This window comes from Emydura macquarii, unplaced genomic scaffold (genome assembly GCF_026122565.2).
Source record: "Emydura macquarii macquarii isolate MOO-44397 ecotype Brisbane River unplaced genomic scaffold, CSIRO-AGI_Emac_v2 contig_1790, whole genome shotgun sequence".
NCBI lineage: Eukaryota > Metazoa > Chordata > Testudines > Chelidae > Emydura > Emydura macquarii.
Genome location: NW_027131927.1, coordinates 8,480,538 through 8,505,855, shown reverse-complemented (window position 1 = coordinate 8,505,855; position 25,318 = coordinate 8,480,538). Strand labels below are relative to the sequence as shown.

At 42.2% G+C, this 25,318-nt stretch overlaps 1 protein-coding gene across 1 annotated transcript in view; it reads right to left on the bottom strand.

Moving 5' to 3' along the window:
• TNKS (tankyrase) overlaps positions 1-25,318 on the bottom strand; it is a 240,845-nt gene that overhangs the window by 43,947 nt on the left and 171,580 nt on the right. Inside the window, exons 10-13 of the mRNA XM_067556877.1 lie at positions 24,884-24,975; positions 24,708-24,786; positions 14,047-14,218; positions 5,940-6,019 (exon numbers count right to left, since the gene is read on the bottom strand). Coding sequence (XP_067412978.1) covers positions 5,940-6,019; positions 14,047-14,218; positions 24,708-24,786; positions 24,884-24,975 — 423 coding nt within the window. The remainder of the gene's footprint in view (positions 1-5,939; positions 6,020-14,046; positions 14,219-24,707; positions 24,787-24,883; positions 24,976-25,318) is intronic.

Below are 25,318 nucleotides of genomic sequence, written 5' to 3'. Positions count from 1 at the left end.
GCCTGAGGGAACCTAAATAAGGAAGAGACAGTCTTCAACTGGGAGTGGTATCTATCCTCGCTTTATTTACTAATCAGGATACTAAGTGGGGCCAGCATAGTTACTGAGGGTTGATGCTTGGGAAATTGAGGATTACTAAGGAGAGGCATATAGTCCTTTCTATTTGTCTGTGATACCTGTTTTTCAATAAATAGCTCTGCATTGAAGAGATTGAATCCGTCTTCACTGGTATGGTCTCAAAGTTACGGAAGTTTGCACGATACCCAGGATGACTGACACTGTGGTCTCAACTGAAATCACAAACCGGGCTGGGTCTCTGTGAAGTACTGGACACTGTATCCATGGGTATAGAATTAACAAGAGCTGAAGTGGGGGTCAGGACACAGACATCTTCCTGTTCCAGATACTACTGTCTTCTTGGCCAACCTGGAGCTACGAGAGGCTCCTCTAGATCTGGCAACTTTCTGTAAGACCCTGACTATCATGAGTGGGAGAGGGGATTAAATGTACAACAAATCCAAGGTCCATAATATTTCTAGGGTAACTGCTCCATTGACTCCTGCTTCCCAGCACAATGACTCACAGATACTTCTGGTGAGACTTAAGGATTGGCATATCCTGGAGATGGTTCAAACTGAATAATGGGCTTTAGTGACTCCGTCCTGAACCCTGAGGAAGCAGGTGACTTTTCATATCCAGAACTGCACACAGACTCTCCACTGTTCTGGGGACAGTTAAGTAGATCCTTGTGCCCCCCTCATCTCCCCAGACCAGTGGATTGGCCTGTATCTGTAACTGACATGGCACGAGGCAATAGAACAACCAAGTCCCTGGATCATCTCACATTGCCATTAACTGCATATTGGTATACTAGGATGTCCATGACCCATGGATAGGACCCATATGTGGAAGAAGTCCCTCAGTCTTCCTGAGATGCTTGGACTCTGCATCCAGGCCCTCGTGCCATCAGACAGATGACAAAGTCTGAAGGGGTTCCCTGCTGTCTGTTACCTCTTCTTTGGTAACAAAGAGCTAATCCTTCTCTTCGCCTGCCTTTTTTATTGGACTGGACAGTAGGACATCTCTCTGGATCTGCGCTTATTGATCTGTAATTCTGGGGATCATCTGGGCATCTCCTGGGGTACACCTTGATTCTCTGAGGGGCTACGGGCTAGTGGATCTTCTCCAACTTCTTCCTGAAAAAAGCCTGCCTTGAAAAGGGTATGCTTCTAGCCTAGTGTTGGAGGTAGGATGCATGACCCACTGCTTTATTAGCTGCAAGGGTTTCTGCCCTCCGTTAAGGCTCCCAGTGACTGGATGATGTCATGTATGGTGTCACACATGGACAACATATTAAGCGCATAACTGGGAGAGCGCTGGCCTGCTCAGAGATCTCATTTTTGGCCTCTGGAGACCTGCCAAGCTTCAGTAGCCACCTCACTGCCCTGTGAGAAGTGCATGTCGCATGTACTCAAGCTATAGCAACCATAAGGATCTTGTCGGGCATATCGCATTTGTCAAGAAGATCTTGGAGAGCTACCTCTTCTTTCACAAAGACTTCTGTTCTCCTTGCCCCTCCGCCATGACAGAATCGCTCTCAAGGAACACCTCCATATCTGACACCCAGAGGGTAAAGAGTCTCGAAGGCCTTGTTGGCTGGTTTTCTGTCTAGGTGCCCCAACAGCATCTCTCTGCTCCAACATGGGGGTGGAGTGCTGTAAGAGCAGGGCAAAAGTCCCCAGCAAACACCTCCCGAGTATATGCCAACGTCTAATAATGTTGACTGGTCCCCTCGTTGAGGGGTTCAGCCTTCTCTTAAGATTTGGGGGGCCTGTTTATCACTGCTCAGCCTCCTCCTCAGCCAGGCCTCGCAGACCGAGCAGTGTCTGACCGAACTGGCATGCCGAGTAGTATTCAATGGCCAGGGCTCAGCTATTTCTTCTCTGAAATGGAGTGGATGGGGCTGCATTCTTCTTTTTGTCTCTTTCCTTGCTTGCTCTTTAAAGACCAGAAGGCAAAGCCCCAAATCTCCATGAAGTTTGGACTGAACAGCAGGGGTCTCCTAGCTGGAGGTGTGGCCCTGCTCCAAGTGAGAACTGTAGAGGCTTCTCTTCTTTGGGATCTCCACCCACGTGGAGCCAAGTTGGGCTTAGTCAGTTGGGGGCCGGAGTCTGCTCGGTAACAGGGTGTGTGGGGGAACTGATTCCTGGGATGCCTGTATCCTCCCTTATCTACGATGGAGAGCAAATCTTCTCCAGAAAGAAGACTGCTGCTAGACCTGCTCATCTGCTGGACACGGAGTAGGTGCAAGGCGCTGAGGGTCCGAGAGTGCAATTTGCAGCTCCAACCAAGACATGACTATGAAAGCTACCCGGGCTCTCCTAGGGCCAGTGTGCCTCCTCAAGGCAGCAGCTGTGCCTGCCCAAGGAAAGGGCAGAGTTGAGCCTGTACTTGTTTTCTACCCCCACCCTTTTTCTTTATCCTGGGGTCCAAGGAGCAGTCATCCAGTTGTGGGACTTCTGAATCCCTTACCGTGGCCAACTGATGGTGTGGGGCATCCTACCCTGACAGGACTTTCTGAGGCAACACTCGTCCCCGCTCACCACGCCCAAGTCCGAGCTGCCCTTGCACTCCACACAGGTGAAGGATCTGGCAATGCTAGCAGAACTGAAGCCAAGCCCTGGACTGGAGTCTCATTCCCTTGCTGGGGGGTCTACCATGCTAGCTATCTAGTAAAGGGGTAGGGGTTCCCCTGTTACACATGGGCAAGCCCATTGAGAAAAATGGGGGGGCCCGGTTCATCATGTTCACTGGGACCCCACCCCTTCCAATTTCACCCCCATTTCACCCCAGTTAAAGACTTTTTGGGGGCCCCTGAGCTTGGGGCCCTGGTATAATTGTCCCCTTTCCCCTGTCTTATCAGCCCTGGGGGTGGGGCTCAGGGCTCATGGGCTTTCAGTGCCTCACATGCTGCTATGGTAGCCACACATGGAAGTGTGCGATGCGGCTTCCTTTAAGTCTCAAGGGCGTAACTCTTTCTTCTCTCCTCTAGTAGCCTGCTAGGGGGACACAGTATTCTCCACCTACGAATGACTAAGGGATATCTGGACCATTACATAGGACATCCTCAAAAGCCTGTACTCTGTCTCCATCAGCTGGCTGGAAGGAACTATAATCCCAAGTGTCTGTGTTGGTAGACAACACTGAAAAGAGACATTCTAATTAAACCATAATTATGGCATGTGCCAAGTCTGACTTTTGTGGGTGTTCTTTTAGATAACAAATGATGTACCGTCACTACATTCACAGGCACTGGCATTAAATTCATGGATACTTTGCACTCCACAGTTAATGGAAGGAACAGTGGTTAGACAGGGAAAATATCTTTATTTTGATCACTTTATGGAGCATGTGCCTGAACTCGGATGTGCATATGTGGACAGAATGGGATGATGGGGTCACTCTACAGGTATGATGAAAAACAACATTTCTGAACATCTGAAAAGAAAGCAGTGACAGAACCAAGATCATAGAATCACTGAAATGTAGGGCTGGAAGGGACCTGGAGAAGTCATCAAGTCCAGCCTCTGCCCTGAGGCAGAACCCAGTATTCCTAGACTATCCTTGACAGGTGTTTGTCCAACCTATTCTTAAAAACCTCTAATAACGGGGATTCCACAACCTCTCTTTGAAGTCTATTCCAGAGCTTAACTATCCTTACAGTTAGAAAGTTTTCCTAATATCTAACCAGAATCTCCTTCCCTGCAGATTAAGCCCATTACTTTTTGTCCTAACTTCAGTGGACACGGAGAACTACTGATCACAGTCCTCTTTATAACAGTGCTTAATATATTTTAAACCTGTTCTCATGTCCCACCTTACCCTTCTTTTCTCAAAACTAAACATGCCCTTTTCTAAAACCTGTCTTCATAGGCCAGATTTTCTAAATCTTTTATCGTTGTTGCTTTCCTCTAGATTCTCTCCAATTTTTCAACATCTTTCTCGAAGTGTGGAGTTCAGAATTGGACACAGCACTCCAGCTGAGGCCTGAACATTGCTGAGCATAGTGAGACAATTAGTTCCAGTGCCTTGCACAAAACACCCATGTTAATATATCCCAGAATGATGATAGCCTTTTTTCAACTGCATCACATTGTTGACTCATATTCTGTTTGTGATCCACTATAACCCCCAGATCCTTTTCAGGAATACTACCACCTAGCCAGTTATTCCCCATTTCGTAGTTGTGCATTTCATTTTTAATTCCTAAGGGTAGTACTTTAAATGTAGCATTTATCTTCACTGAATTTCATTTTGTTAAATTCAGACCAATTAGCCAATTTGTTAAAGTCCTTATGAATTTTAATCCTGTTCTCCAAAATGCTCACAACCCAGCTTCATGTCATCTACAGATGAAAATACTAACTAGTACCTGTCCCTGGACTGATCTCTGCAAGACCCCACTATACACATCCTCTCAGTTTGACAGCAAACCATTGACAGCTACTCTTTGAGTACTGCCTTTCAATGAGTTGTGCACCCACCTTATAGTCATTTTATCTACACTACATTTCCCTAATTTGCTGATAATAATGTCACATGGACTGAGTCAAAAGCCTTACTAAAAATCAAAATATATTCTGTCTGCTGCTTCTCCCCCCTCCACTAGGGCATTTACCCCATCAAAGAAGAAAATTAGGTTGGTTTGGCACAATTTGTTCTTGACAAATCCATGCTGGCTATTTCTTATAACCCTATATCCTCTAGGTGTTTACAAATTGATTATTTTTCCAGGTATCAAAGTAAGACAGACTGATCTATAATTCCCCACGTCCTCTTTGTTCCCCTTTTTGAAGATAGATACTATTGTTTGCCCTTCTCCAGTCCTCTGGGATTCCATCCATCCCCAAAGAGCTCCCAAAGATAATTGCTAATGGTTCCAAGCTTGCTTCAACTAGTTCCTTAAGTACCACAGGATGAATTTCATTAGGCCATGCAGACTTGAATACATCTAACTTATCTAAATATTCTTTAACCCAGTGTTTCTCAATTGGTGTTCCGCGGAACCCTGGGGTTCCGAGAGCAGCTGCTCTCCGCACCGCCGAAAAAGGGAAGATGTCCCGGATTTTCTGGCGGAGGGTATCCAGTGTAAGTGTAATTTAATTGAGAAATGCTGACCTTTGCTTATTTCGACATTTGAAGACTGTTAAGAGTTTGGGGGGTTCCGCAATTATTTATGGAGTTCAAAAGGGTTCCGTGGCCAAATTTAATTGAGAAACACTGCTTTAACCTATTCTTTACCCATTTTTGGCTGGCGTTTCTTCCCCCTGTTAATATTAATTGTGTTGAGTACGTAGTCACCATTAACCTTTTTAGTGAAGACTGAAGCAAAACAAGTATTAAATATCTTGGCCTTCTTGATTGATGTCATCAATGATTAGCTCTCCTTCTCCACTAGGTAGAGGACCTACACTTTCCTTTATCTCTCTCTTGCTCCTAATGTATTTAACAAACCTCTTATTGCCTTTTATGTCCTTTGCCAGGTGTAACTCACTTTGTACCTTACTTAGCCTTTCTGATTTTGTCCCTACATGCTTATGCTATTTTTTTGTATTCCTCCTGAGCAATTTCTCCATGTTTCCACTTTTTCTAGGATTCCTTTTTAATTTTTAGGTCATTAAAGAACTCCTGATGGAGACATATTAGCCTCTTACTATTCTTCCTATCTTTCTTCATCATCCACAGAGTTACACACTCTCTCATTTACCATATCTCCTTGGGACCCCACTTCTTAGATGGAATCAAGAGGTTTGCCTCCATTTTCCATGACTTTAATGCCCACCTCCCATTCATGGGGCATTGCATCCAGCTCCTCCTAGTAGGAAAGGTCTTGCTCAGTAATATAGGATGGAAAGTAAGTAGTACCTAGACAAACCTACCTTCACAGTTTCCAAGTCTCCTGCTTTGGATGCTTCTAACAATCGATAATCCACATCAGAAGTGCGTACAGGTGTATTTTCTATAGAAAAGAAATTTGATGGGTATTTTGTGTAGGGATATACAATTAAGATGACAACACACTGACTTAAATTCAGCCTCACATATTCTCTAACTTGACCAAACAAACAGACTACAGGCACAATTATTTATTTTTTTTAAACAGTACCTAAGCAACTTAGCAGAGCTTAAGTCCCACTTTCAAAAATCACTTAAGCAATAAGGAGCAGAGCTGCTGACTTTAGAGGTTGAAAGAGGATTGTACAGCTTTTTACTCCTGGTAATATTGGAGAGCCAACACAGCAAAGGGAGAGCAAGCTGGATTCTAGAGTCTGGTCCTGGGCAATGATTGTCCAGGGTGCACTGTGATTGGCCAGGTGAGACATGATGATGTAACAATTGTGCACAGTTATATTAATTTAGAAGGAATAAATGAGCCAAAGGTGTTAACATAACTAAATTACTGTCTAATATTAAACAATTTAAAACAAGGTCCAGGATTTGGGTACAGAGACCTTAACCTGCTTAGCACTATTGCAAAAATACTATTGAAAATCTTTTGAACTTTTTGTTAGAGATATAGAAATGATGGTGAAACAGTTCAAGCATTTGAAATGTAAAGTATTAAATAAGGCTTTCATTTTAACATTTTTTGTTTTCTATATCTTTAGTTGGAGATAGTTTTAGGAGGAAACCTCCTTGTTTGACAGTCTCTTAGATGGTATCAAAGATGGTGGTAACGTTTTTTGTTTTTTTTTTAAGAGGAAGAGAAGACATTAGCTGAGATGGGCTGGAGCTGTTGTTATTGCTGCTGCTGTTAAAGTTCTTTCATCCCAGATGGTGTTTAGGATTCAAGGTGTCCATATCATCTGGTTCCCTCTACTTGGCCTGGTCTGAACAGGACATTTCTCAAGACTGGGATAAGGAAGGCCTGGGGTCCCAGGAAATGGAAGGGGGGGCAGCCAGGGTGGTGAAGCTTACCTCAGTAGCCTCTGTGTATTCTTTTGAGTGTGCTTTTGTGTGTTCTTTTGTACTTTCCCCACAAAACTTTGCTCTTTTAAGGACCCAAAAAAGTGAGTGATGGGTGGAATGGCCCATCCCTTCATTATTTTGTCCACCAATTAGGCCTAATATCTGACATACCAATTTTGGCTCATTAACTTCCGTCTCTACATTTCTTGTTTTTAACAAGCATAATTTTAACACAGTTTTTGAATTATATTAAATTAGCTCTTTTCTTTAGACTAACTTAGCTATTTAGCATTCCTTCTGTACTTTTGCCCACCAACTTTTGTCCTTATAGGTTGTTGTAATATTTTATTAATTGTTACATGCTTCTTACAGTTAAGCTCACAGTTTGGGTAAATAAGTAGGCCCAACTGTGACAACAGCACCAACTCCCAAACTGAAAAACAAAGTATCTTTGCCTCTATTATTTACAGGGTAGGTTAAAAAAAAGTGAATGGGAATGGAGGGGTGATGAAAAGATGCATTTTAAATGCACCTTTCCTCATTTTTAATTGATAGTTAAAAATGACAGGCATTTAGCTCCAAACCCAGCCATAAATTGTACCACCTCCTTTCCCCATCTTGCCCACAGGTTGCTTTCTCTTCTTCCAACTGAGCTGCCTGTTCGAAAGCTGTGCGGGCCTGAGACACCTGCATGAGAAAGACAGTCACTTGGAAAGAGAGGAAGAGGCTGGATGAAAAGGAGTGGTAGCTGCCCTGGAAAGTTCTTTGTCCTCTGGCCACTTTTGCCTGCTGAATTAGCAGCTCTTCAATATTCCAAGCTGCCTCAGAGGCCACTATTTCTAGATGGTTCAGAGCTCACAGAACCAAGCAGCGTGCTCCCAAGAAAGGGGGTCGGCAGAGGTAATTCTTGAAGGACAAAAAGAAAGCTTTAAAAATGTGCATAAAACTTTCATCATTAAGAAAATGAACCCAATGAGCCATATAAGCACCTTCTGCAAGCACACAAACACAGTTATCTGATGTCATTAAAACCTACACAATTCTCACTTATTTGCTATACCTAACGACTTGGTGAAATCAGCTGTTTACAGGAGAGAACAACTGGTACAAATGGACATCTGAAGTCCCAAACATCTGTGAAGTTTTCCTGTGTATGTATATTAATTTACCAGTTCAATTGGAGGCTGTATTTCTCATTTGTAGACCGTTTTCTCTTCCTGATAGAAAGCAGGGCCTGACAGACACCCTGTGGTGATATAGCAGGCTGGAGACTGGAGAGCAGACAGGCAGTAGATATCCCAGCTGTTGTTCTTGGACCCTGCCACAAAGGTAAATTAATCTGCCTCCCCTCTATTTCCATGCCTGGGGGAGAGATGGCCAGCACTAGATATGGGGGAAGGTGAAAAGCAGGACCTAGGAGCCCACTTGCAAAGGTGGGAAGGTGCAAGAGCAGAGGAAACTCATGAAAGTCTAATCCTCTAGGCAGGGCCGGCTTTAGGGGTAGTCGACGTGCTCGACCGCCCAGGGGGCCATGGTTGGGGGACACTGTCAAAAGAGTGTCACAACAACAGCCCCCCACCACCCAGCCCTGTTCACCTCACAGCCACCGTCCGCCTCCAGCCCTGCACTGCCTGCACCTCAGCAACTCCCCCATCTCTAGCTCCTTCTCCAGCTCACCCCCAAGTTCCACTCCACTTGTACCACTACTCCCCTCTGCTTCACTCCCCTGCCCTGTCCCCAGCTCCTGCACTGCTTGCACCTCCATTCCACAACAGCTCTGCCGCCTGCCCCGGTCCGCCTGCACCTCCATTCCACCCCGCACCCTGCCTCCAGTTCAGCTCCTTCCCACCCTTCAGTCCACTCTCATCCCTCACTCTGCCTGCACCCCCATTCCACCCCTGCTCTGGTCCGCCCCCAGCTCTGTTTCCGGCCCCGCTCTGCCTGTACCTCTGCCCCACTCCAGCCCCGGTCTGACCCAAGCCCCCCTGCACCTCCACTCTGCCCCAACTCCAGCTCCAGTCCACCTGAATCTCTGCCCTGCTCCACCCCCAAACCCTGATGTACCTCCAGCTTTGCCCAGGGAGTCATTTTAGGTAAGGCTGGCCCTGCTGTTAGGAATGTTATTAGCACCTCTGGTATGTCCAGAAATGTCAACTTTTTATCTTGATCACCTAGCTAGGAAACAAGCACCACTAGCAGCTGCCAGCATGGACATCAGCAAGTGAAGTGCAAAGAAGCTGCTGGACAGGGCTACAGCAGGCTCACTGCTAGTAACAGCAGCCCTGGGCAGATCACAGCATGCATCAAATTCCTTGTTTTGTTTGTTTGTTTAAGAAGGTTCAGATTTTAGTCCATCCTCTAGTCATGATCCTAGTGAGAGTCTATGATGAGACGACTGGCTCTGTGGATGTGGGGAAAGCGGTGGACGTGATATATCTCGACTTTAGCAAAGCTTTTGATACAATCTCCCACAGTATTCTTACCAGCAAGTTACAGAAGTATGGGCTGGGTAGGTGGATGGACTATAAGGTGGACAGAAAGTTGGCTAGATCATCGGGCTTAATGGGTAGTGATCAATGGCTTGATGTCTAGTTGGCAGCTGGTAACAAGCGGAGTGTCTCAGGGGTTGGTGCTGGGGCCAGTTTTGTTCAACATCTTCATTAATGATCTGGAGGATGAGGTGGATTGCACCCTCAGCAAGTTTGCAGATGACACTAAGCTGGGGGGAGTAGGAGATAGACTGGAGAGAAGGGATAGGATACAGAGTGACAGACAAAATAGAGGATTGGGCCAAAAGAAATCTGATGATGTTCAACAAGGACAAGTGCAGAGTCACAGAATCATAGAAGATTAGGGTTGGAAGGGACCTCTGGAGGTCATCTAGTCCAACCCACTGCTCAAAGCACGACCAACCCAACTAAACCATCCCAGCCAGGGCTTTGTCAAGCTGGGCCTTAAAAATCCCTAAAGATGGAGATTCCACCACCTCCATAGGTAACCCATTCCAGTGCTTCACCACCCTTCTAGTGAAAAAGTGTTTCCTAATATCCAACCTAGACCTTCCCCAGTCCTGCACTTAGGACAGAAGAATCCCATGCACAGCTACAGACTGGGGATCGACTGGCTAGACAGCAGCTCTGCAGAAAAGGACCTGGGTGTTACAGTGGATAAGAAGCTGAATATGAGTCAACAGTATGCCCTTATTGCCAAGAAGGCTAACGCCATATTGAGCTACATTAGTAAGAGCCTTGTCAGCAGATCGAGGGAAGTGATTATTCCCCTCTATTTGGCATTGGTGAGGCCACATTTGGAGTATTGTGTCTGGTTTTGTGCCCCCCCCCCCCCACTACTGAAAGGATGTGGATAAATTGGAAAGAGTCCAGCAAAGGGCAAAAAAAAATGATTAGGGGGCTGGAGCACAGGACTTATGAGGAGAGGCTGAGGGAACTGGGTTTATTTAGTCTGCAGAAGAGAAGAGTGAGGGGGGATTTGATAGCAGCCTTTAACTATCTGAAGGGGGGTTCCAGGGAGGATGGAGCCAGGCTATTGTCAGTGGTGGCAGATGACAGAACTAGAAGCAATGGTCTCTAGTTGCAGTGGAGGAAGTGAAGGTTGGATATTAGGAAAAACTTGTTCACTAGGAGGATGGTGAAGCACTGGAATGGGTTACCTAGGGAGGTGGTGGAATCTCCATCCTTAAGAGGTTTTTAAGGTAAGCTGGTCAAAGCCCTGGCTGGGATGGTTTAGTCGGGGGTTGGTCCTACTTTGAGCAGGGGGTTGGAATAAATGACCTCCTGAGGTCCCTTCCATCCCTAATCTTCTAGGATTCTATTAACCCATTTCCTTTTCTCTCACCAGCAGGTGCTGGAGTTCACCTGGCCACAGCCTTCTCAAAGATTTGAAGTAGGAAGGCTGCAATGGAGGATATCTTACTATTTTGATAGGGTTACAGAACACCATCTGGGACTCGGCGCTTCATCTGTTGTTTCCTTATCTGCTCTCTGGCCATCTGCCCTCTAGCACCACAAGATGGCACAGGCACTGACTTCAACTGGGAAATGAAAGCAAGATCAAAATAATAAGAAACACTATCTAATTAAATTTGGAATTGGAAATTTAAAACTTCATCGGATTGAGATTTGATTTGATTAAGGAAAGGCTATGAATATTTGAGTAGCTGAACTAACTGAGCAAAGACACAAAGATACTTACGCTTTAAGAGAAGATAAACAAACAGCATTTTCTAACAGGAGTTTAGAAAACTTTCTAATAAGCTTATTTTATGAACGTTCCTATATTACAAATGTGCATTTAATGATCATACCAAAATCTCAGTACCAGTTTGAGTAAAGGCAGACCTCCTGCCCATGAGGTCATCAGAAAGCTGTTTGCATGGTTGTGATCTCATAGCTGTGAAACACCTCTGCTTGCAAGCATGGGGGGGGATAGGGGGGGGGAATCAAGAATACTCCAACATCATTTTAACCAAAAACTGCAGCATGGGAATAAAGAAGCTAAATAAGAGTCTTTACATCAAGCAAGATTGAATATTTAAAAATATTTCTTCAAACCAATCCTACATAAAATAAACATGCAGAGATATTTATATGATTTTAGTATAAAAATAGGACGAAGACATTTGATTGCCTTGAACACAGAACAAGACAATGGTCAACAATCCTATATTGTTCTGAGGACAACATAAAGCACTACCACGCATCATATCGGCCTCAATCTTTGGGGGGGTGTGTGTGTGTGTGTGTGTGTGTGAGTGTGAGAGAGAGAGAGAGAGAGAGAGAGAGAGAGAGAGAGAGAAAAGCAGGAGTTTTTGTCTAAGTGCAAAGCTACTGTCTCCTGTGTTGAAAAACAGTGTGGCATGACGCCTGAAATTGAAATTTCCACAGAAAAGAGAAATCAGGGCTTACTTTTCAAAATGCTTACTTTTAAAGCTTTGCTTTACCTCTGCCAGAAATTAAATACCTATTATCTTTAACTGTAAGGGAAATATGATTAATTATTGTCTCCAGATTTATTCCCTAAATTTTTATTTCTCTCTCTAATTTATTTATTTATATATATATATATATATATATATATATATATATATATATATATATATATATATATATAAAATCACACACAGAGAGATAATATACATATCTAATGTATATGTAGGTATGTATCTCCTTTCTGTACAACAGGGCTCGACAAATTTGTTTTGGAGCTAGGAGCCAGCTCAAAAATTTAGGAGCCAGACAACATGAGGACCTGCAGCAGGGTGCCCTGGCCAGAGCTCAGCAGCCGTTCTCCCCTCCCGGCCCCGCCCCTTCCCCTCACCCACAACATGGGCCCAGCAGTAGGGCGCCCTGACTGGAGCGTGGCAGCCGCAGCGCTCCCCCATCCCAGCCCTGCCACATGGGTGCAGTGGCGCCCTGGCCGGAGCACGGCAGCCGCTCCCCCCAGAGAAATACTAGGCACCAGACTTAAATTTGTAGGCGCCATGGCGACCTGGCGCCTGGGGTTTGTCGAGCCCTGCTGTATGCACACTTCACAAGTTTTGTTTTTTAAAAGGGCACTCCTTCCTATTGAAGATTTTGTTACTAGCAAACACCTGGTCCAGGATATTATTTCGGTTTGCAATTTTTAAGGGAGATTCGGGGAAAATAGGTGCCCAATTCCTGGTGGCTTTCACTGGGATTTGGGCAACTAACTATTGAGCTCCTTGAAAATCCCAGCCTAAAAAAAATCATTGTCCAGTGTTGTTTAATTTATACAAATAAAAATAATAATAATGCTGTAACATATACAGGCATGCAAACAGGTACATACGTAAAAAGACAGAAGTGCTTAAAGAGCTACTTGAAAAACGGTGACACTCTTCACATATGTTTGCTGTTCTATATTTGATATAAAATTCATGATTTTATAAATCACATCCAGGGAGTTGTTTTGAATAGAGAAAGTATATTGTTACTGGACAATCACAGCATCTGAAGTGGGAGTTTGATTGCTTTTACAACTATCAATATTTTTCTGCTCACGCCTTCTCTCTTACCACAGTTATAATAAGAAGTACTTTGTTTCCACAGGCATTAAGAGCTAAAGCACCATTTAAATTACTTTGCTCAAAAATAGTCTGTTTGCAATTTGGAAAAAAGATTCTAACCTTCATGGCCCCTCAAGCAATTCTTCTGAATGCTTATTTTAATATTTTCATCTGTGCTTTTTTAACACTTCTGAATTCTTTAAAAGTAATTTCCAAATATAAAAAAACACAACCTTTAGAATTATGTGCTTAATACCCCAAACAACTATATAGTTAAGACAAGCAGCGAGCATTTATAAATTTGATGTGAACCTCTCTTTCACATCTGTAGAGAGGCTCTCTGGATTGATAGTTCCTGCTAGGTACGATGCCCCAGCATGCACTCTGCTGACAACAGACACTGCTAATGTCCGGAGATCATCTGTAGGACAGTTAAAGGGTAGTGGAGAGGACATGACTCTCACATGCAAAATATGCTTGCCTCCATTTACTACAGTATTCTTATTTTGAGAGACTTCCCACCACCAATATTAAAACCTTTAGAAATATCCACAGTGCTAGAAATGGGATCCAACTATCTTTATAGGCAGGCCCCAGTTTCTAGTAGTTATTACACCCCCAGCTGAAGGCAGCTATAGCTAGTGATCCACAGGTCTGTGCTTTGGGACAGAAGAAATAAATAAAATTAAAATGACAAATGTGCTCTCTGCCATTCTTATTACGTTAGGTTATTCAGGTCATTGAGCAAACATTAATTTTTTTGCAGTGTGACAGGTTACATTTAAATGTCTACTTGGCAGTGTTTTATTACGTGAAATAATTGAAGAACCAGAGCAGATCTTTATAAAAGGTATCAAACAAATTAAATTGCAGATATTTGTGTGCATGGTGGAGTAGCGGAGGGAAAACAAAACTGTAGATAGTATATAACACAAAGAATCAGTCTCAACAGAGAGATCTCATTTAAGTCATTACAACCGAAAAAGAAAGGGAGAAGGTAATGTTAAAATATGCAGTCTATTTTCACCCACCACTTAGAATTTGTTGCACTGCTTCATTTCCCATCTGTGCTGCTGTGAAACCTTGTAAGGAGATGATGGAGGGATCAGAGCCGTAATTCAGCAGCAGGCGACAGGTCTGCAAGTGACCTGCTAAAGCAGCCCTATGCAAAGCTGTTTGACCAAGCGTGTCCAGTGCATTCATCTGAAAAAGTCATTCAGCAATATAAAACTAAGTATCTTTATAATTGCAAGCCTCCACCTCCCTCCACAACTTTAATATGGAAGAAGACTAACAAATAAAATTTCACAGTATGCTAGTTTCCTTATAAACCCCACTGCCTTGCCACATTAAGACAGAATAATGCATGATCAAGTAAACTATTTCTAATTAAAAGTAATTAATTATTTCAGGCTACAGTTCTTAACTTTTTATATAAAGCAGTTATTAATTTATGCTGCTAACAAAACAAAATAGGATTACCAGAAAAATCTGTTTTTTAAAACTTTATGAAATACTTTGACAAAGTTCACTTGGAAAAATTAATCTTCTTGAAAAAAGTCACCCTTTAACAAAATTAACTGTACAAGCAAAACTCTAATACACAGAGGATCATAGGTCAGACGAAAATATATTAACCAAAGAATTTCATGCAGGGTCAAGCTGCAAGGGAATTACCATCTGCCACCCGGAGAGGAGAAATAACTCGACATTATCTAATAATAATTAAAAAACTCATCTGAAGAGATTAGATGGAGGAGAATTCTTCAGGGAGAAAAATGCAAACCTGAAACTTAAATTCAGTCCATCATCTTGTTACTTGTTAATTCTTTTAATGAAATAAAAATTTAAGACTGTAGTTCTATACTACTGTGATGAGGTTCCCCAAGGTGCAACCTGAAAACTGTGGGACTGCTGTGCCCTCTTCACTCGCCAGCCTGGGCTGTCCCTCACAGTGAATTGCTAGTGACAAGCAGCAAGCCCCTCCAGGCGCTGATCTCACCTAGTCCAACAGCATGCAAGGCACCACACCCTGCTAGATTGCATGAATATTAACCTGGGTGCCTCTCACTCTGTGATGCTGTCGGCAAGCTACACTTACACAGCCATCTACAGGCAGAGACACACTCATCTTAGTTATATGGATGCCTTACCTAGCCACTCATGAACCAACAATAGAGAGGTACCAGCCAATTACCCCCCCCCCCCGAGTTTGTAAGAACTGCACCAAAAGGAGTCTGTCCCCAAAATTATATTAATAAATTAACTCCTCCCTCATTGTGGGGAAGACATGCAACAGCTTTTGTTACTCAGCTAAGATTTCTAGACACTCCTATTCGAGACCACACCAGTTGAGATACATTAAACAAGTTTATTAACTACAGAAAAATAGATTTTAAGTGATGGTAAGTGGCAAGTGTAAAGAGATTAAAAGTAGTTACCAAATGAAATAAACATAAGATTGCAGTCTAAATTCTACACACTAATAAGTTCTTGAATTAGCAATGTCTCACCCTCATTAGCCGGTACAAGCAGTTTCTTAAACGCAGGCTGGGCAACCTTCCCTGTCTGGGACTCCCCTCCCCCCTTTCAAAATCTTTTGGTCTTCCAGAGGACCCTTCAGGTGTTCAGTTGAATGGGAGTGGAGACAAGTGATGATGTCACGCTCCCCATTTTATAGTCTGTTTCAGTTTGCTAGAACAATCGGGCTTGTGACCTTTGGGTCATCCTCATTGGTCAGTCCAGCTCCATTGCAAACGTGTTTCTACAGTGAAACCTCCCCTGTAAACAATTCCTGTTATCTGGAATCTATACCTGAATGGGTGAGAGATAGCCATCAACGCTGTCTGGCCACTCCATTGTTGTGCCTGAAAGGCTGTTTGTGGCAGTTTACTACCTTGCAACATGTTCTAACAACCCATGTTCAACAGTGTTTCATATCTTCACATACAATGGTATCCCATACAATCCAACAAGATATTAATGTTCAGTAGATCAAAACTTTTAAAATGATACCAAACAAGGCAAACTTGTACAGAACATATCATAATTCTATGACATTGGTGAATATGGCCTTTCTGGAGTGTTGTTCTCAGACACAGGGTGTCACAACTACATTCAAAGAGCTCAGCATAAAGCAATGAATAGGCACCTCCAAGTGACCTAATAAAAAGTCTTATCTAATGGAAACCTACCTGTCTGACAAGATCTAATAGAATAATCTAAAAACACCTGGAAGCGTCTCTGCTAGTTCCTATGCAGAACACTTACAGAGAAAGTAAAAGAATAATAGCCAAGACACGTTTTAAAATGAATTTCAGTAGAGCCTTTGTAGCTAATGGCTATTCATGACAAATGTAAATACAGATGTTCAACAGCTTTTTTTTTTTTTTTTTTTTTAAGTCAATTTAGGAAATACAAGCTTCTCTATATCATTCAGACATTGTCAGAAATAACTTGCCTTCAGCTTCCAACCCTAAGGGTTCCAGGCTGTGAGCTGCCCTCATCACAGAACCCACAACTTACTCTCTCAAAATGTTTACCTTGGTAGAAAAGAACAAAGTTTTTGCCTTTTAATTCCTGACTAAAAGTCCTGCCTGAATGTCCTGCTGCACTTCCACAGCAGGTTAAGTGAAAACAGGAATCCACATCTTAACTTAAACAGTGACTAAATAATACGAATTAGGAGCATATCTAATTCAGAGAATATTTGCTATTGGGCAGGATAAATGTTGCCTTACTCACAATAATATGTCACAAAGTCTATTTGATCTCTCCATAGAAAGATCAAATGACTACAGTACAAGCTGATCAGCATAATCCAAGAGATCTGATACTTCATGAATTTCTTCTTCTACAGCTGAAAGTCGTGCTCATGAAACACTCATGGCTCGTAAACCAGCCATTTTTCAGCTCAGACATATACTGGTAGTTCTACAGAAGGTGAACAGGGAGTTTGCACAACATCAATGTACAAATATGCTTGACTCACACCATTGCTATTAAGTCCCTCCCTTTCATGCTCAATCACTGAAAAAACTTTTATAAAAGACTAGAGTAGACCAACCATAAACACAAACCAGGCAGTGAAGAATTAAAATCCACCATTTTATTGAACAGAAGATTTATTTCTGACTTGGGAACCCAAGATTACTATCACCATTGAAAAGGGAGGGCTATTGCTGATAAGGCTAGGACAAAATTAAACTAAGGTTAACCAACTGTAGGTAACAAGACTCCATTTTGTCCAAAGGGATTAACTAGAGCCGAGGCTTTTCCTTTCTCTATCTTCTATACTTGAGATTAACAGCACAGAATAACAGAATTATAGCAGACCTATTGCATCCCTCAGTCTTAACACTGCACATGAAAATAATGCACACATGAAAGGGACAATGGCAAAGTCATCAGATCTACCACTGGAGAAACAGAAATGGAATGAAATTCAGTAGTACAAAGTGTAAGGTTGTGCACTTAAGGACTAATAAGAATTTCTGCTATAAGCTAACAGCTCATCAGTTGGAAGTGACAGAGGAGGAAGAAGACCTGGGTATACTAGATCATCACAGGAAGACTATGAGCCACCAATGGGATGCAACTGTTAAAAAAAAAAAAAAAAAAAAAAAAAAAAAAAAAGGGAAATGCAATACAAGGATGTACCAAATCAGGTATTTCCAGTAGAGATAGGGAGCATTAATGCATTTGTACAAAACACTGGTTAAGATTTCATATGGAATGCTGGGTACAGTTCTGGTCACCCATGTTCAAGAAAGATGAATTCTAACTGGAACGGTGCAGAGAAAGACTTCTAGGAAAGGGGAATAGAAAGCTCATCTTACAAAAGAAGACTGTGGCCTCTGTGTCTGGGGATCAGACTGGATGAAGACCTTGGCTTGTTCAGCCTAGCAAAATGAAAGCTGAGAGAGGATATGTTTGCTCTCTGTACATATCTCAGTGGGGTAAAGACCAGGGAGAGAGAAGTGCTATTTCAGTGAAAGGACAATGTTGGCATAAGAACAAATTGGTATATACTGACCATTAATTAATTTAAACTGGAAATTAGAGCAGGTTTCTAACTATCAGAGGTGTGAGTTTCTAGAATAGCCTTCTAATACAAGTAGTGGAGGCAAGAAACCTAGTGGGCTTTACGATGGAGACTGATAAATTTATGAATGGGATTATATGACTGGGTTGACTGTGACAGCATGGGGCTTAGATTCTATTAACAGAGTCAGAGTCCAAAGCCAAAAAGGACCACTGTAATCATCTCATCTGCCTTCCTGTATAATACAGGCCAATGACCTTCCCCAAATAATTTCTAGACCCGATCATTTAGAAAATCATCCAATCTTGACTTAAAAATTGCCACTGATGGAGAATCCACCACAGCCCTTTGTAAACTGTTCCAGTGGTTACTTATGCTGTTAAAAATGTATGCTATATTTCCAGTCTGAATTTATCTAGCTTCAACTTCCACCCATTGGATTATGTTAGACCTTTCTCTGCTAGACTGAAGAGCCCGTTATTAAGTATTTATTCTCCATATAAGTGCTTATGATCTGTAATCAAGTCACGCATTGACCTTCTCTTTGTTATGCTAAATAGATTGTGCTCCTTGAGTTTAACACTATATGGTATTGTTGTCTAATCCTTTAATCGTTCTTGTGGCTCTTCTCTGAACACTCTCCAATTTATCAGCATCCTTCTTGAATTGTGGGCACCAGAACTGGACAGAGTATTCCAGCAGTGGCTGCCCCAGTGCCAAATGCAGAAATAATCTCTCTACTCCTAACTCAAGATTCTCCTGTTTCTGCATCCCAAAATCACATTAGCTCCTTTGGCCACAGCATTGCACTGGGAGCTCATGTTCAGCTGATTAGCCACACAACCCACAAATCTTTTGCTTCCCAGGATAGAATCCCCCATCTTGTAAGTATGGCCTATGCTCTTTGTTTCTTGATACATACCTCTCAATTTAGCTGTATTAAAAAAATACATCGTTTCCTTGCACCCAGCTTACCAAGCGATTTGAATCGCTTTCATTCAATGACCTGTGCTCCTCACTATTTACCACTCCCCCAATTTTTGTGCCATCTGAAGACTTTATCAATGATGATGTTATGTTTTCTTACAGGTCATTAATAAAAATGTTAAACAGCACAGGGCCAAGAACTGATCTCCAAGAGACCCTACTGGAAACACAACCACTCAATGATGATTCCCTGTTCACAATTACATTTTGAGATGTATCCATTAGCCGATTTTTAAGCCATTTAATGTGTGCCATGTTATGACACAAGAGGTCCGTCCCTTCCAGTTCTATGTTCCTAACTGTTTTATGTTATATGGCATGCAGATCTCACCTTAGTTGTCAAATAGCTACTTTTCCCTACAACCAATTCTCGTAGCAGACAAACACAAGCAATTAGAACAAATACATGTTCATTTCCTGGACAAAAGAGGGCTGGAGATGACCAGAGAGCAGGTAAGCAGGAGGAGAAACAGCTGTTATTCTGGGTTCATAGAGCCCCATTAACAGAATGTTCACTCACTTTCCATCTTTAAAGGGGTCACTTCAGCTGGAGCGTGGTCTCTTTAAAGTCATTTTAAAGCCAACCTGCATGCAAAGCCATGCAGCACTCTCATCCCAAACAACCCCAGGGACAGAACTTTACTTCGGGGAGCCACTTTGTACTGTAAACCAAGGCATAAGCTTTAAGACTGGAGACTGTGTATTTACCCATTTGTTCACAACTGAAAACCAGTTATTACAAGGTTCTAGAATTATCAGATGGAGACAAAATACAAGTCTCTAATTCCAGAAAAATGAATTGAGACAGTAAGTCCAACTTGATAAGGCAACTCTTCTCAATTGACAACTTGTCAATTTCAGGTCTAATATCTCCTTTTAAATTCCAACGCTAAGTGAGAAAACATACAGTATCCAAACTCCCATTATTTATGTGCTAATCAGCCCACATGATCATTCAAGCTGCACTACGCAAATAAATGAGATGGTCATCCATGTGGATCCTCCTCCTGAGCCCTTTCAAATCAGACAGCTACTGCTCCGAAGGGTTTTCCAGACAGCCCTTTGTGAGCGATTCTACAACACAACAGATTGGACAACTTTTATTCTATAGAAAATCAGTCTGGATCTAATTTCCTCACATTTTATCATGTAAACCGTCACGTTTCTGTTCTAACAGTGAAATTTTAAAACAGTATTTACCTGCCAAAGGAAAATATTTTGAATAATCATTAAAAATCTATTTTCCTATCAACTGTTTTCCATTGCAGGGATCTCTCTCTTTCTCTCTTGCTCTGTTATTTCCCTTTGTTCTTATCAGTTCCTCCATCATGAGGCTATCTAGTAGAGAAAGTCAAAATGGATGTGTACTACCCAGCACAGAAGAAATTATTTTCATTACTGTGCTGTTGTTGTCTCACACAGAGTAGAATAATCCAGAGCTGTAGCAATATAGCTGCGTATTGCCAATCAACTGTGGCAACTCAACAGTTGGGATCTGCTCAGGGAACATTTTGACAGTGTACCATTAGAATATCAGCTTTCTGTCAGTGTCAAATGCTGAATGTTTGCAAAATCCTCCTACTCCTCAGGAGAACAACAGCACAAAGAGCAACACATTTTTGATTGACCCAGTTGTATCTTAGTAGAAATATCCTCTTATTCTAAAATAGCCTTTTGACATTATAGATAAAATATTTAACCATCTCAATTTTTATCCCACAATTCCAATGTGAGGTTTCACATTCATGCACAGCATCCAAGTAACAGCAGCGTCCCCAGCTCCGTCCTACTGACCCTTCATAAGCGTGTTTCAATATGTTGCACTGATAGTGAGGAATCAGGACAGTCTATGGTGCAGGAGAAAACTTCAACACTGGTTGTGCTGTGATAATATGAATGCTGGGGTAGGCTCCACTGATGGAAGATGAATCCAGGAAATGGATTCTCTTTTCAGCTCTAACAATGTTATCACCGTGGTAAGAACGCTCTCATTATTGTGACAATGCTCCTACCTGTCAATGGTGCTGTTTACAGTAAGCTACTGTCATAAAGACAGTAGTCTGAATGAAAGAGGTTAATGGATTGTTGTAGCAGCCTGGAATCCTCTGATTTGAATACTGACTATGTGAGTACCCAGAGACTTCAACATGAAGCGGTCTGTGGCTGAGGGCTATAGCAGTTATGTATTTAAGAGCTTCTGGCTCAGTCAAATCTCTTGCATACAATGCATGCATAGAAGCAATGCCTCAGCCAAGAAGATGGGAGTCCACTACCACTGCTTTGGTGCTTTAGCAGAACAAGAGCTTTGAAGGCCTGACTCACTCCAAAGGGACTTTGACTTTTCAGACAACAGACTGCTTTGAAAAAGAGCAGAAGTGGTACTGCCTAAGCCTCTTGGGTTGCTGGGTCTGTGCTGGCATATATGGCATGAATCCAGAACCCGGCTTTCATCAGGAAACAAGATTTCAAGAACATGTAGAAAGTTTCTGGGCCCACTTTGGGCATCAAAGGAGGCATCAAAAAGGATTTCAGATGCTTCTGTCTCAACCTCATGACACTGGGTGACAATATTTCCAGACACCAAATGCAGCTCTGATCCCCAGTGAAGAGGGAAACCATGTGGCCTCATTCGGTACAATGTTTAAAGCTGCTGAGTATCCCCTTCTCCTTGGGATAGATAAGAATTTAAGAATGGGCATACTGAGTCAGACCAAAGGTCTACCTAGCCCATTGTCTTGTCTTCCAACAGTGTCAGACACTTCAGAGGGAATGAACAGAAAAGGGCAATTATCAAGAGATGCATCCCCTGTAATCCAGTCCCAGCTTCTAGCAGTCAGAAGTTTAGGTACACCCAAAGCATGGACCAGACTCTGTGCACAATTTAGGATTAAATCAAGGCCTCTTCCCTTGTGGGTCCCAGGACTAGCTACTCCAAGAAGCAGTCATTTATGATGTCTAGAAATTTTATCTCTGCATCCCATCCTGAGGTGACATGTTTCCAGTCAGTATGGGGATGACTGGAATCTCCCATTATTACTGAGTTTTCTGTTTTTCTAGCCTCTCTAATATCCCTGAGCATTTCACAATCACTGTCACTATCCTGGTGAGGTGGTTGGTAGTATATACCTACAGCTTTATCATTATTCAAGCACGGAATTTCTATCCATAAAGATTCTATGGTACTGTTTGATTCATTTAAGATTTTTTACTGTTGCTCCTGGGGGAATTCTGTGCCACTGCGCATAATTCATGTCCCCCGCAGATTTTTTTTCCCACCGCAGAAAATAGATTCAGCCAGGCAGGTGCTGTACTTATAACTTTTGCCCACCAGGGGCTGCTGTGGTGCCAGAAGAGAGGGCAGCTGGCTCCAGGCTGGAGCAGCCAGCTGCAGATAGGGAGGGGTCAGTGGCTGCCTTCCTCACAGCCCCCTGCCCATGGGGACAGGTGAGGAGGCATGGGATATGGGTGGGGGAGGACAGACAGAGTGGGGCACACAGGGCTGCTGGGGGGGTCACATAGATTGGAGTTCAGAAGGACTAGTGGGGGGACCAGGTTGCAGGGCACAGGAGCTAGTGGGGTAACAGCACTGAGCCAGGGGCTGAATGGGAGTGAGGGTGCAAGGCCACATGGGAATGGGGAGGAGGGTGCAGGACCACATGGGGATGGGGCAGATGTGCCTGACTGAAGGGGAGAGGCCAGGGTCTGCATGGGGGAGACTCCTAAACTCCCTAACAATCCCTCACTCCACCCCCAAAAAACTGTTCCATACTTCTCCCACCCACACCCAACAACCCTCCAGATTCAGTCCCAGGCTCCTGCCCAGCAATTATTTCCCTCTCCCTCAGCTCTTCCCTTACCCCTGATTCCCACAAGCCTTTGCTTCTGAGGGGGTGGAAAATACGTTTCTGTATTGTAGTTTAAATGAATTATTATTCAAACTTCTGTATTAATATGCATACTAAGGAATTTTTTTTGTCAAAAAACATTTCCTGAATCTTTTTTGGTGTCTGGATTGTTACAGATATACTTGCTGAACAGTATTTTGAAATAAATGACCAAAATAATTGAAACTGGTGTGATTATATTATGTTATTTTGACAAATAAGATATGCAGAATTTTAAAATATTGTACTCAGAATCTTTTGGTGCAGAATTCTCCCATGAGTAAGATACTGTATTTGACTGTATGCTTTCTTTCCTATATAGTGCCACTCCCCCCACCATTCTGACCTACTCGGTCATTCCCCCATAAACTGTGTTTCCAGCTTCACTTCCAACACACACACGGCCAGATTTTCAAATGGGAGCTAACCTCTTTTAAAAAGGTACCTAAATGAAGAGGCCAGATGTTCAAGAATCCTTACTGTTACTAGTGGGAACTGTTGGATGCTGAGCCCTTTTCAAAATCTGGCCACTTCATTAAGTGCCTAAATGACAACTGCTGGTACTGAACTTTTTGGAATATCTGGCCCATAATTTTATGAAATCTCAGTCTGCTGCTATAAGCAACAGAGGAGATTCCTGTTTCTAGTATAGAGAAATAATAGTAGGAGACAATTTGGGAAAATGATTATTAACTGTTTGAATGAGTGCAAATGCTCTTCTCTAAAACAAATCTCCATGGAAAAGTCTTAGGCAAGATACAGCTGTATCAGAATTCTAGAATATGACACACTGTGCCATAGTACTGTCATTAAAGTATTTTATTATTCCATTAAACCTCTTTGGAAGTGAGTCAAATACCGAGATCTGGAAATTAGCTCTCATATGGGCACTTAAATTGTAATTCAGTTGTCTTAAAAATAAAAATACTTGTATTAACTATATGTTCAATTACATTGATCTCACCTCCTAGTACTTCAGAAGTGACATTATAGATTATTATTACAGGTATATATCTTCCTTTCTTAGCTACTTGTATGCAGACTCACATATAGCAAACTGGACTACTCTAAAAGCAAAAATAAGATTGTTCAAATTTTAACTCATTCATAAAAAACACCTTTCATGAAGAAACAGTCTTCGCAAGAAGGTAAGTGGCAAATGATAATGATCACAATAACGATTTTCTAATTAGCTGCTACAGTCATCCAAAAAGAACACTTCTGAAAGATGCTTAGAAGATACACTAATTGTGGGCCTACACTTTCATCTTTACCTGTAATTTTACGACTTCAAAGACATGACCTTTAAAACTTCAACTTACAAATGACTTGAGTGGTCATTATCTACAGCAAAGGATGAATTAATAAAAGGGGTTGTTGGATGGGAAAAGAAGAGCAGAATAATTACTTAAGGCTGAGAACAAGACTTTCAAAAATGGAAAACCAAAATTCGGCTCCTTAATCCATAATTAGACATTAACTAAAATTGGCCTGATTTGCACAAGTGCTGAAAACTCAATACCCACACTAAATGTTTGGCATTTTTAAAAATCAGAGGCAAGATTTTTAAAGACATGGGTGACTAAAGTTAGGTTCCTAAATCTTTACTTGGGCGCTTAAGTAAGTGGCTAATTTTCAAGCGCTGAGCTTCTGATTCAATATAAGCACACTCCTAGTCCAAGATACAGTGAGGAAAAAGCAACAGTTCTGACTGCTAGCCATGTGCTTTAACCACAAGACCATCTACCACATACTACTTTATTTAAAATATATTTACCTTTGCTCCATGTTTATGCAGAACTTCCATGACATCGTTATGAGCTTTTTCAGCTGCAACATGCAAAGGCGTCATGAAGCTAGGTGTAAAATGGCAGAAATTAGTTTTATTGTCCAAACACTATTACCTAGTCCTTTAGAAATGTAAACATTTGACTTAAATTTTCAGACACCTACTCTTTGTTTTTCTCGTTAACATTAGCTCCTTTCCTGAGCAAGAGTTCTGTAACTTGTTTCCGTTTAGGATGCAGGGAAGCCACAGCACAGTGCTGCGAAACAAAGCAAACAAATTATGACCCAGTACTTCAGACTATGAACTATTTCATGACACGCGCTACATCTTCTTTACATATCCCACTGAACATTAGACTGTGAGGCTTACAAACAGAATCCTACCAAAATGTATCACATTTCTGCCTTAATACAAAACACACCAAACAAAATGTAAGCTAGTTTTCCAGGCTAAATTATTCTGCTTTTAAAACAATTTTGATTTTATAACTATTATCACACATGAGAAATGGCTAAGTCACCATCTGTAAAAGCAAGACATAGGGACATAGGCAGGGACACAAAACATAGACATAAGACATAGGTAGGGACACAAAACGG